This window comes from Cetorhinus maximus, chromosome 4 (assembly GCF_964194155.1).
Source record: "Cetorhinus maximus chromosome 4, sCetMax3.hap1.1, whole genome shotgun sequence".
In the NCBI taxonomy this organism is placed as follows: domain Eukaryota; kingdom Metazoa; phylum Chordata; class Chondrichthyes; order Lamniformes; family Cetorhinidae; genus Cetorhinus; species Cetorhinus maximus.
The window spans coordinates 163,963,892-163,976,716 of NC_135882.1; the positions used below are offsets into that span (position 1 = coordinate 163,963,892).

The following is a 12,825-nucleotide window of genomic DNA, read 5'->3' on the forward strand; positions in this document are numbered from 1 at the left end:
AGAAAGTGCAAAAATTATAGTTCCAAGAAAATGAAACGTAATTTTATGTGTAAACAAAAAACAAGAAATGAGCTTGAAGAGAAATCCTAACATTTCTTTTTAAAAAACAGGTGGCAAACAAGCAAAAAGGATATTTTGCAATGAAAATACTGCATGCATTCATATCCCAAAACATCAACTTCACAGTATACTGTTAAGTGACACTGCCTCTTTTTTGAAGATGTAAAGGTGATGACAAATTTTTCTTTTAACAAAAAAAGTGTCAACTTTTCATTTCAAGCAAGGTTGGCTACAATTCCGTCATTGCTATGTTAGCAATATTGTTGTACTTCCTTGCCCCACTGACTGCAACAGAGTTGCATATTCAGACTAGCCACCAAACCAAATAAAACCCCAGGAAAGTGAGTTACTACCTGAGAAAATGGCATAGAGCATTCATTTGAGCAGCTGAATTATGTGGGAATGCTGGGAAGAGCCATCTTAACTCAGTGCGACATTATACACGCTACTCGTCTGAATGGGTGCAGTTGCAAAAACACTCAAACTCAACAGTATCCAGGACAGAGCAGTTTGCTCGATTGGCACTTCTACCACTAGACTCAGCATCTAACCCCACCCTCCAATAACACTGGTGCACTCTGGCTGCAGTAGAATACACAGTAGCACTGGGCAACCTTTACCATCAAGAAAGGCAAGAGCAGTAATGTTACAAGAACACCATCATCTCCAATTTCTTTCTCAATACACACACCATCTTAATCTGCACACCTATTGTTCCATCATTCTAGCTGGGTCAACAACCTGTAATTCCCAACCTGAGACCATCATGGGAAATTCAGCACCAGAAGGACAACAATGGTGCAAGGCAGCCCACATCAATGCAACTAGGGTCGAGCAATAAATGCAACGATGACCAGTATTGCCCACATAGAGAACAAATTGAACTATGCAAGCTTAATACCATACATGCAGCATTCATTTTTAAGAAGTGAGGTTAGCATTATATTTGTAAATGAAAGGCTTTTTAAACCCCACCCCCCCCACCTTATTTGCTGCTGAAATGATTATAGGAGGTTTTCACACGAACGCTGCATAAGTTTACATAAAACAAAACTAAGAAGTAGTGTGCACTAAATCCTTAAAAAGACTAGTGAAGTTGTTTAAGGTAACTGCTAACTCACCTGAATCTTGAGCTGTGCAGTGATATTTCCTGCATTTTTTAGAGGGAGGATTTGTTTAGCTGTCATACCAAGCTTAGCACACATTACGAGAGTCTAAATGTAAAAACAATGAAAACCTCAGAGCACATACAACAGACATGTCCCTCAACACATATTGCATTAACAACAGAATACACTTATCTTCAGTTTCAATACTTGTACAAAATGTCTCTGCTAGATTGTCATTCACAAAAAAATGATGTTCTTCAAAACCTTTTCATCATGTGACTTTTAATGCAGCAGATGCTTATAACTTCCATTTGTTACGATGCATCCTCTGCCAACTGCAACTACAATTTGACTACCTTAAGCTAGTAAGAGTCCTTTATAATATATCCCAGTTGATCCATTTGCGAATACAGAAAATGACTTCAGTCCATACATCTAGCAGACAAAAATGTATTAAATCTCACAGTATGCCAGCACTTGGATTTTCACTTTTGCACCCCCACTCCCATACTAACAATTTATACTTGTGTACAAAGAGAGATGGCAGCAGTGGAAAATGGAGCATGAATTGCCCTTTTGTTTGCATGGTTTCATGCTACACCAGACATTACTTCTGCCCACAAGGCTGTCAGAAAATCCAAGATGCAAAAAATTTATATCTTCAAATGCTTGTGTCAGCATACCTGCAGGTCTTTAGGAGCATGTATTCTAGCAATTCCAACTCTGGCACAGAGTGGTACACTGTTAATAACGTTGCTGGGGCCAGGACTGTCAACCTCTATATCAACTCTTGCAAAGTAATTCTCAGCAGCACCTAAGGGATCTGCAATAAATGTCATAGTACTGAAAGTTTATAATACAGTTTAAAGCTCAAGGTTTCTGTAATGAATCATTATTTCACAGAAGACAGAGAAAATCATTTGGCTTATCTAATCTGTGCCAGCTATCTGAAACTCATTTAATCCCATTTCCCCGCTACCATTTTAATATTTAGTTGCTTACCATCTAAAAGCGAACATGGCTTTCTATCCACCACTAGGTTAGAATATCCCATGATCTAACTGGAATCCTTCCATCTACGAAGGATGATGGACACGGAGAAAACAAATTCATTTCAGACGAGGTCTTCATATGGCACACCTTTGCTGCTGGCCAATCCTTGGCAAGCAGGTTCTGCCATAAGTGCCACACAGGAAGCTACTGAACGTTGTTTTCAGCGTTAAGGTCTGTTGTTATGCCACTGGTCATCGTGCTGGTGCATGCAAGCCCACAGGAGGTGTCGCCATTTTCCTCCCTTTTCGGTTAGTGACTCCAAGGTGCGATAATCACTCCAAGGTGCGATAATCAATGTCTAGGGCTTTCACGTCATGCTTGTAAGCATCCTGGACGTGGAGCTTTGGGCATCCAGCAACTTCCACCTTCACTTCTGTTACGCATTATGGGTCAGGCATGGCCTCCCCTTAACAAAACCATGCTGACTGCCCGTGATTAACCCCTGCCTCTCCAAGCATAGATTAATTCTGTCCCTCAGAATTGCTTCCAATAGTTTCCCCACCACTGAGGTTAAACTGACTGGCCTGTAGATCCCGGGTTTATCCCTTCCTCCCTTCTTGAATAACGGTACCACATTGGCTGTCCTCCAGTCCTCTGGCACCTCTCCTGTGGCCAGGGAGGTATTGAAAATTATTGCCAGCGCCCCTATCTCCTCCCTTGCCTCACTCAACAGCCTGGGATACATTTCATCTGGGCCTGGAGATTTATCTACTTTTACGCCTGCCAGGCCACTTAGAACCTCGTCCCTTTCTATGCTAATTTATTTAATTATATCAGCCTTGCTTGATTTCCATACCCATGTCGTCCCTCTCACTTGTGAACACCGACACAAGGTATTCATTTAGAACCCTACCTACGTCTTCCGGCTCCACACACAAGTTACCACTATGGTCCTTAACGGGCCCTACTCTTTCCCAAGTTACCCTCTTACTCTTAAAAGTACTTGTAAAATAACTTAAAGGACAGCTTCATTGGCTCGGGCACATCTGCAAGACAGAAGACGGCCACATACCCAATGACTTTCTGCATTGAGAAGTAGCTGGAGCCAGATGCCATTAAGGCACAAATAAGGCAAAAATAATTCTTTCCTTTATTCTTTCTACACCACCTAAACACCCAGTAGTTATGAACTCACTAGCCAGCAGAATAATAGCTACCCTCATTTTCCTTAATAAAATCATTCATCATTTTGAGCATCATTATTAAATCTCCTTTTAACATTTCCTGCTGCAGTGAAAGGGGACTCAGTTTCTCCTCGTACCTAAAACCTTACACCTTCATATCATTTTAGTAAATTTCTTCTGTACACTCAATGGCTTTGACATTTTGTCCCCAAAGTAGGGCCTAGTATTCCAGCTATGGCCTTATCAAAGATTTGTCCAAGTTTAGAATTACCTTTCAGTTTTCAAAATTTTCTGACCCTATTGATAAAACCCAGGATCACTTTTGAAGTCGAGTCATTTGGAATCGAAACATTAACTCTGTTTCTCTCTCCACAGATGCTGCTGTGTTTTTCCTTCATTTTCTGTTTTTATTCTAGGATCACTAATGCTCTTTTTTTAAAAAAGGCACGGTTTCTAGTTTACAAACTAATGTCACAAAGCTGTGAAACGATGTTGCCAATCATATTTGTCCAACTATATATAGTTTTTTTCACGAATTGAAACAAAATAAATAAAGAACCCATTAACATACTTAAATAAGAACATAAGAAATAGGAGCAGCAGCAGGCCGTATGGGTCTTTGAGGCTGCTCTGGCATTCACTAAGATCATGGCTGCAAATCCACTTTTCAGCCTGTTCTGCATAACTCTTGACGACCTTATATTTCAAGAATCTGTTTATCTCAGTCTTGAAAATATTCAAAGACTCAGATGCCACAAAGGCATCCAAAGGCATTCACAACCTTCAGAAAAAATGCCTCCTCATCGCTGTCTTAAACGTCCTTATTCAAAAAATTGTGCCCCAGTTCTAGATTCCCAAGGGGAAACATCCTCTCAGTGAGGCGAATGTGACTGCCCTCGACATCAAGGCCACATTTGACCGAGTGTGGCATCAAGGAGCCCTAGCAAAACTGGAATCAATGGGAATCAGGGGGAAAACTCTCCACTGGTTGGAGTCATACCTAGCACAAAGAAAGATGGTTGTGGTTGTTGGAGGTCAGTCATCTCAGCTCCACAACATCACTGCAGGGGTTCCTCACGGCAGTGCCCTCGGCCCAACCATCTTCAGCTGCTTCATCAATGACCTTCCTTCCATCATAAAGTCAGAAGTTCGCTGGTGATTGCACAATGTTCAGCACCATTCACGACTCCTCAGAATACTGAAGCAGTCCATGTCCAAATGCAGCAAGACCCGGACAATGTCCAGGCTTGGGCCGACAAGTGGCAAGTAACATTCGCGCCACACAAGTGCCAGGCAATGACCACCTCCAACAAGAGAGAATCTAACCATCGCCCCATGACGTTCAATGACATTACCATCACTGAATCCCCCACTATATCCTAGGGGTTACCACTGACCAGAAACTGAACTGGACTAGCCATATAAACACTGTGGCTATAAGAGCAGGTCAGAGGCTAGAAATTGTGCAACGAGTAACTTACCCCCAAAGCCTGTCCACCATCTACATTGCACAAGTCGGGAGTGTGATGGAATATTCTCCACTTGCCTGGATGAGTGCAGCTCCCACAACACTCAAGAAGCTTGTCACCGCCCAGGACAAAGCAGCCTGCTTGATTGGCATCACATCCACAAACATTCACTCCCTCCACCACTGACGCACAGTAGCAGTGTGTACCATCTACAAGATGCACTGCAGGAATTCAACAAGGCTCCCTAGACAGCACCTTCCAAACCCACGACCACTACCATCTAGAAGGACAAGGGCAGCAGATAGATGGGAACACCACCATCTGGAAGTTCCCTTCCAAGTCACTCATCATCCTGACTTAGAAATATATTGCTGTTCCTTCACTGTCGCTGGGTCAAATCCTGGAACTCCCTTCCCAACAGCGCTGTGGGTGTACCCACACCACATGGACTGCAGCGGTTCAAGAAGGCAGCTCACCGCCACCTTCTCAAGGGCAACTAGGGATGGGCACTAAATGGTTGCCCAGCCAGCGAAGTCCACACCCCATGAGTGAATAAAAAAATCTACCCTCTCAAGCCCCCTCAGAATGCTAAACCTTTCAATAAGATCACCTCGCATTCTTCTAAACTCCCATGAGTATAGGTCCAACCTGCTCAACCTTCCCACATAAGACAACTCCTTCATTCCATAAACCAACCTACTGAGCCTTCTCTCACTGCCTCCAATGCAAGTATATCCCTCCTTAAGTTGGGAGACCGAACTGTACGTAGTACTCTAGGTGTGTTCTCACCAATGCCCTACAGTTCTAGCAAGACTTCTCCATGTTATAATCCAAACCCCAGGCAATAAAAGCCAGCATTCCATTTGCCTTCTAAGTACTTGCTGTATCCGCATGCTAACTTTTTATGCTTCATGTAAAGGACACCCAGGTCCCTTTGAACCATAGTATTCTGCGGTCGTTCTCCATTTAAATAAAATTCTGCTTTTCTATTCTTCGTACCAAAGCGAATAACCCCATATTTTCCATTTATACTCCATCTGCTAAATCTTGCCCACTCACTTAACCTATCTATATCCTTTTGCACACATTTTGCATCCTCCTCACAAGTCGCTCTCCTACCCATCTTTATATTAGCAGCAAATTGGCACAGGTCCCTTCATCCATGTCATTAATACAGATTGTGATTAGTTGGTGGAGAAAGCCTTTCAAAACATTTCAAACTGCAAAATGAAATAAATACCTGAACTACTGATATATTTCTGTGGTGCATGAAAATGAACCCACAAAACAAAACTTTCAGGATCCTGTAAAAAAAGAAACAAATTTAAAAATCTTATAATGCTGTAGAAGATCCATCAAAAAAAACAAAGTGAAGACATACATTTTTCAGGTTTGCCAAAGTTTGAAAAAACATTCTAAACTTTTCAAAAGAAAAATTGATATTCCCAGTGAAGACAATAGGCACGAGTGTTTCGGCTGGCCAAAGACTGCAGTTTTAGTGGTTTCTAAACAGCATCTGCTTTATAACTGCACTTTTGTTTAAAAAGATATACTGAGGAGCAGTTTTATCATGCTTGTGCCTCTTGTCAGCTGTGGGTATCATGCATGGATAGACAGAACATTCCATTTGATATCTATAAGAGATTGAAACATATTCTAACTAAAGTATAGAAGCGGTAACTGTTCTTGTGATCATTGGTGCAGGTATTCTGTAACATACAATTAGATCCAGCGGAATTGGTAAAGTAACCACAGCTATCACCACACTATTTAAATAATATGAAATTAAATTGAATGTATTTTAGCAATGCACAAATCACTAATGAAGGGCTTAAAAAAATTTTTTTGAACTTCCCCCAAACTATAATCATAGAACACTACAGCACAGAAAACAGGCCCTTCTAGTCTCTGCCGAAATATTATTCCTCTAGTCCCATTGACCTGCATCTCGTCCATAACCCTCCAGACCTCTCCCATCCATGTATCTAATTTATTCTTAAAACTTAAGAGTGAGCCCGCATTTACCACGTCAGATGGTAGCTCGTTCCACACTCTCACCACTCTCTGAGTGAAGAAGTTCCCCCTAAACCTTTCCCCTTTTCACTCAAAACTGCAAAGATGAATGTCACTAATGCCATTCAATGGTTGTGAAAATGGGCTCTCCAATTTTCTCTCCTTGTTACTAAACTATAATAATTTTCATAATATTATTGTGGGTTATTCTAAAGTAGGTTTATAGAGGTGAGTATGGATGATTCTGTCTGTGTGTGATTTAACTGAGTTGGAGTCAGCTAGACTGCAAGCTTGAAATTATCAAAAGGAGTTAGGTGTAGAAGGGTACTTGAAATGCTAATGAGTAAACATGGATGAGGTCTTAACAAAGGTGTAAAAGAAATTTGTATTTTTAGATAAGTGAAGGAGTTGTTTGGGTTTCAAAGGGATAGTAGGATGTTTACAACTAACAAGATAAACAAGGCCAAGCAATGCTTTTATTTTTCCCAAAAGGAAAGCATTCAAGTTGGCAACATGAAAGATTTTTATTATGGGAAAAGCAAATTTGCAAAGACAGTTGGAACAATGGAATTTACAGATTAAAGAGAGGGAAACATACATAAAGAGGAATGACAGGCTATGTTGAGGGGCCATGTAAGATCTAACCGGTGTGAAACAAAAACAGAATTACCTGGAAAAACTCAGCAGGTCTGGCAGCATCGGTGGAGAAGAAATCAGTTGACGTTTCGAGTCCTCACGACCCTTCGGCAGAACCCGGGTCGTGAGGACTCGAAACGTCAACTGATTTCTTCTCCACCGATGCTGTCAGACCTGCTGAGTTTTTCCAGGTAATTCTGTTTTTGTTTTGGATTTCCAGCATCCGCAGTAGCTTTTAGCTTTTTGTTTTTATCTCTAACCGGTGTGTATGGAACAGTCTTGGGGAAGCCTCCAGCCATACTTGAAAAGTCTGTTGTGTCCAGTAACTAATATTGGAGAAAAGCCTCTGGAATTCCACTGTCAAGTGCATGCTGTGGTAACTTGTTGGCTTGCCTTTAAAATTGAAAATCTATTTTGGACTGTTGCCTTAAAGGGGGTATGTAGTTGGGAGTTAGGTTAATTAAGAGTTTTAGGATTAGTTATAGCATTAAGGAACTGTAATCTTGTGTATGTGCTTGAAATATTTTGTTAATAAATGTTTTAATTTAATTTTTAAAATCTCTAAAGGCCTTAATGGACTTATTACTTCTGAATTCAGTGCACAAATCTTCTCATAATAAATACAAATTGCAAAACTGTTGTGATAACGTGGCCAAGTTTCCATCGTGGATTTGGTCCACCTGGCACACATTGCCTGCCACATCATAACATCCTTGACTTGGAAGTGACTAGCCTAAACTTCGCATTTACCCACAGTATCACAGCCTTGCTTGGTGGTTCATAATTTATAGGTTTTCTCATACCAATAGATACAACAGTACTCAGTGAGGTGGTCAACTCGGAGCATCCTAAAATGGCTCTAAACATGTCTTCAACCAAAGAGCTGATCGGCAGCTAGATGGTACTGGGAAACCATGATGAGAATGCAGAGTACACAACAGTTATCATAAGTTCAAAGTCCTTCAGTTCTACATTAGCACTCAGGCCAATCCAAACCCATGATCACTGTCGTTTTTGGAGGTCACTCTGCGCTGCTTGTGAATACTCTTAGTCAATGACCAAAGAAATTCACGCAAAAGGAGATCCAATCTTCAGTGCCACACAATAAGTTTTTTGCTAGTTTAAAATAGATCATGTAGAATAAAACACTCTGCTAAGCTTGCCTATAGGACACTGAAAAGCAAAATTTCAACAACAGCATTAAATCTTCCCAAAAATTGATTTTTCCAAGCCACTGAACAATTTAGAAAGTTTGAAATCCACTTGATTTCTCACACTGACATATTATTCAGCCTTCCAAAATGTACAAATCATCCTATGACAGAAATAAATATCCAAGCAGAAAAAACACTTTTACTCTTTTGAAAGTAGATCGAAACTGAACATGGAAGAACACATTGAGCTGAGGCTCAGAATTTCTCATTACCTCTCCATCATAGCTGGCTCGCATCACATGATTCATGACTGATGGGGCCACCAATGGCGAGATTCTCTCAGCCTGCGGTGCAGTTTCTGTTAACGTGTCAGATTTGGAGAATGTAAAACATCTCCATGCAGCGGCATTCTGTACAACACAAAAATGTATTTAGAATTATTGGAAACCGACACGAGATGGCTAAAGCAAATTAAGTTCCCCGTTGAGGAAAGGTTGTCTGTATATCTAGAGAGCAGTGGATGGTGCACTGGGTTAGCATACTGCTCACGGCAGAAGACTCAATGTTTTTCAAGATTTTAATAACAAGATATCTTGAAATGCATTTCAGGTCATAGCTTAATAAGTATGGAACACTGAAGAAATTGATTGGTCCATGTCAAAATACCTTTGCTGATACAGTACTTTCTTTGTTGATACTTGTTATGCAACAGAACAACCCCTCAATAACATTGCAATGCGATGTCAGGTGCCATAGCTATTGAAGTTATAAATGAGGGGAATCCACAGGCTCAGCTCCAGATTCTATGAATTCACATCAAGCTACATCCATTTTCTCAGGATGCAGTGTTCAAAGCCAGTCATCATCTCATTTCATTTTTTAATTTCTTTCTTTAAATTTAATTTTCACTGGTTGAAGCTGAATTGTACTCTGAGCAAAGAGCTGACAGAGCCAGAATCAGTCAGCTCCAGATCTCAATATAGACTTGGTCCAAACATAAACAAAAGATCTGAATTCCAGAGATAAGGCAAAAGTGACTGCCCTTGACATCAATGTAGTATTTGACCGAGTGTCGCAACAAACAGCCGTAGTAAAATCGAAGCCAATGGAAAATTGAGGGGGGGGCGGTAAGTCTCCACTAGCTGGCTATTGGAGGCTCCAATCATTGCAGCCTGAGGACATGGGTGCAAGGGTTAGCTTATTATGACCTTTCCTCCAACATAAGGTTAGAAGTGGGGATGTTCACTATTAATTGCAGAGTGTTCAGTACCATTGACAACTCCTCAGGTGCCAACAAGAGTCTGAAGGAATACTCGCCACTTGTCTGATAAGCGCAGCTCTAACAACACTCAAGAAGCTTGACATCATCCAAGACAAAATAGTCTGCTTGATTGGCATCTCATCCACTTTGAACATTCAATCCTTCCACCATTAGTACGTGACAGCAGTGTGTACAATCTACAAGATGCACCGTAAAACTCGCCATGGTTTCTTCAACATTATCTCCAAACCCCGCAACCTTTACCGTCTTGAAGGACAAGGGCATCAGGCACTTGGGAACACCATTATCTCCAACATAAAGGCTCTGAAGAGTCATATGGACTCAAAACTTTAACATTGTCTTTCTCTCCACAGGTGCTGTCAGGCCTGCTGAGTTTTTCCAGCATTTTTTGTTTTTGTTACCATTATCTCCAAGTTTCTCTTCAAGTCACACACCATCCTAACTTGGAAATATATCACTGTTCCTTTCTCATCACTGGATCAAAATACTGGGCCTCCTTGTCAGCACTGTGGGTGAACATACACCATAGATTGCAGTGACTCACTGCCACCTTATGAACAATTAGAAATGGGCAATAAATACTGGCCTTGCCAGCTGCACCCACATTCTGAGAATGAATAAAAACAATTTAAACAAAAGCTTGTGTGTATTTATGGTATTGTCAAGTCAACTGTCTGGCATCAGGACAAGGAGGCCAAGTCTTAATACAAAGGGCAAAGATTGCATTATAACTGACCAAGAATACATTAATTTGTTCAATTAGTCACTTTTTAGAGAAATAAAAACTTACTGCACTGATGACAAGTCGAATGGGAACAGTGGCGCGAGTCCTATTAATCAATTTGAGAGAGAGTGCTTTATCACCACCAGGCACCAAGTCACCAAAATCCAAGCTTTTGCTTTTCCCAGCCAAAACCTGGAAACAGACAGAAAGAAGAGTTTAAGAAATAGATGCAGGACTACACCACACAGCATGCCCAGCAGGCTCATGGTTGATCGTCGGCTTAAATTCCAATTTCCCCCCTGCTCTCCATACCCTGGATTCCCTGAGACACAAACCTCTGAGGTACAGAAATTCCAAAGATTCACAACCCTTGGCATGAAGAAATTTCTCTTCATCTCAGTCCTAAATGATCGCCTCCTTATCCTGAGACTGTGTCCCCAGTTCTAGATTCCCCAACCAGAGGAAACCACCACTTAGTGTACACCCTGTAAAGCCCCATCAGAATCTTGAATATCTCAATGAGATCATCTCGTTGCTCTGAACTCCAAGGAGTATAGGCCCAATTTACTCAGCCTACCAATGCTTCATAGGGGAATCCTCTCAACCCAGGGGCCAATCTAGTGAACCTTCACTGTATCGTCTCCGTGCAAGTATATCCTTCCTTAAGTATGGAGACCAAATGGCTCACAGCATTCTAGACGTGGTCTCACCAAAGCCCTGTACAATTGTAGCATGTCTTATTTATTCTTATACTCCAATCTCCTTGCAATTCAGACCATAATACCATTTGACTTCTTAATTGCTTGCTCTACCTGCATGTTAACTTTGTGTTTCTATGAGAATACCCAAGTCTCTACCATTTAAAATTTTCACGCATTTCGAAAAAAAATTCTGCTTTTCTATTCTTATGACTAAAATGAATAACCTCACACTTCTCCACATTACACTCCATCTGGCACCTTGTTACCCACTTACTTAACCAGTCTATATCTCTTTGCATCCTCTGCATCGCCTGCACAGCCTGCATTTCTACCTAGCTTTGTATTGTCAACAAACTGAGGTACATTATTCTTGGGTCTCTTCGACTAAGTCAAGGGCTGTGGCCCTTTCATTATTCCTTGTGGCACTCCACTAGTTACAGCCTGAAAATGTCCCATTTGTACCTGCTCTGTTTTCTGTTTGTTGAGCAATCCTCTGTTCATGCTAATTATATTACCCCAACTCTATGAGTCTTATCTTGCCTATTAACATTGTTTGGCACCTTATCAATGCCTTTTGGAAATCCAAGTATGCTATGCTCTAAGTGCATTGTTAAGACTTCCTTAATAATGGATTCCAGCATTGTCCTGACAACTGATGCCAGGTTAACTGGCCTGTAGTTGGCAGTTTTCTTTCTCCCTCCTTTCTTGAATAGCAGCGTTGCATTGCTAGCTTTCAATCTGCTAGGACTGTTCTAAAATGTAGGGAATTTTGGAAAATCATAACCAACACATCCACTACCTCTGCAGCTCTTTTTGGACTCTCGGATGTAGACCATCAAGTCCTGAGGATTTGTTGGATTTTAGTCCCTTAAGTTTTTCCAGTATGTTTTCCTCTGCTGATATTTATTACTTTAAGTTCCTTATTATCCTCTAGGTCTGGTATGCAATTTGTGTCTTCTAGTGTGAAGACAGAGAATATTTATTTGAAATCTCTCCTCCCATTTAAAAAAAAAATCACATGTATTAAATGTAACGAAAAGGTTGTCATCTCCTAGGGACCCATTTAAAATTTAAATCAGTGAGGTTTTCCAAAGTTCACTTGAGGGCTTCATTACTTTACACTTTTACAACACACTGTTGTCCATCTGGTACACAATGCTTCGAGCAGAAGATATTGAAATATATGTTCGCATTGACTAAATAGATACACATTTTATACATAATAAAGAATACCAAAAGAAAACAGATTTATAGAATAACAGACAGAGCAGTGGAATTCACTCCACAAAGATACTATGACAGCAAACCCAAGCATATTATTATTGTAACTGGAGTTGCACTTGATCGCTGTCAGTGAATCAGTGGTTCTCTCTTACAAGGCATTAAAAAAATTTTTGTTGCTATAAAAATGGTGAATCCTCGTCATGAGCAATGTCAAGGAAGATCCATAGTACTAGTAAAGAAGTTATGAAACAATTAAACAGTCATGCATCGCTGGTA

General features: G+C 40.7%; 1 protein-coding gene across 1 annotated transcript in view; it reads right to left on the bottom strand.

Annotated features, from left to right (window-relative positions):
• Positions 1-12,825, bottom strand: part of cep192 (centrosomal protein 192) — a 135,680-nt gene that overhangs the window by 62,832 nt on the left and 60,023 nt on the right. The window contains exons 24-28 of the mRNA XM_078541058.1: positions 10,691-10,816; positions 8,891-9,028; positions 6,056-6,119; positions 1,853-1,992; positions 1,182-1,274 (exon numbers count right to left, since the gene is read on the bottom strand). Coding sequence (XP_078397184.1) covers positions 1,182-1,274; positions 1,853-1,992; positions 6,056-6,119; positions 8,891-9,028; positions 10,691-10,816 — 561 coding nt within the window. The remainder of the gene's footprint in view (positions 1-1,181; positions 1,275-1,852; positions 1,993-6,055; positions 6,120-8,890; positions 9,029-10,690; positions 10,817-12,825) is intronic.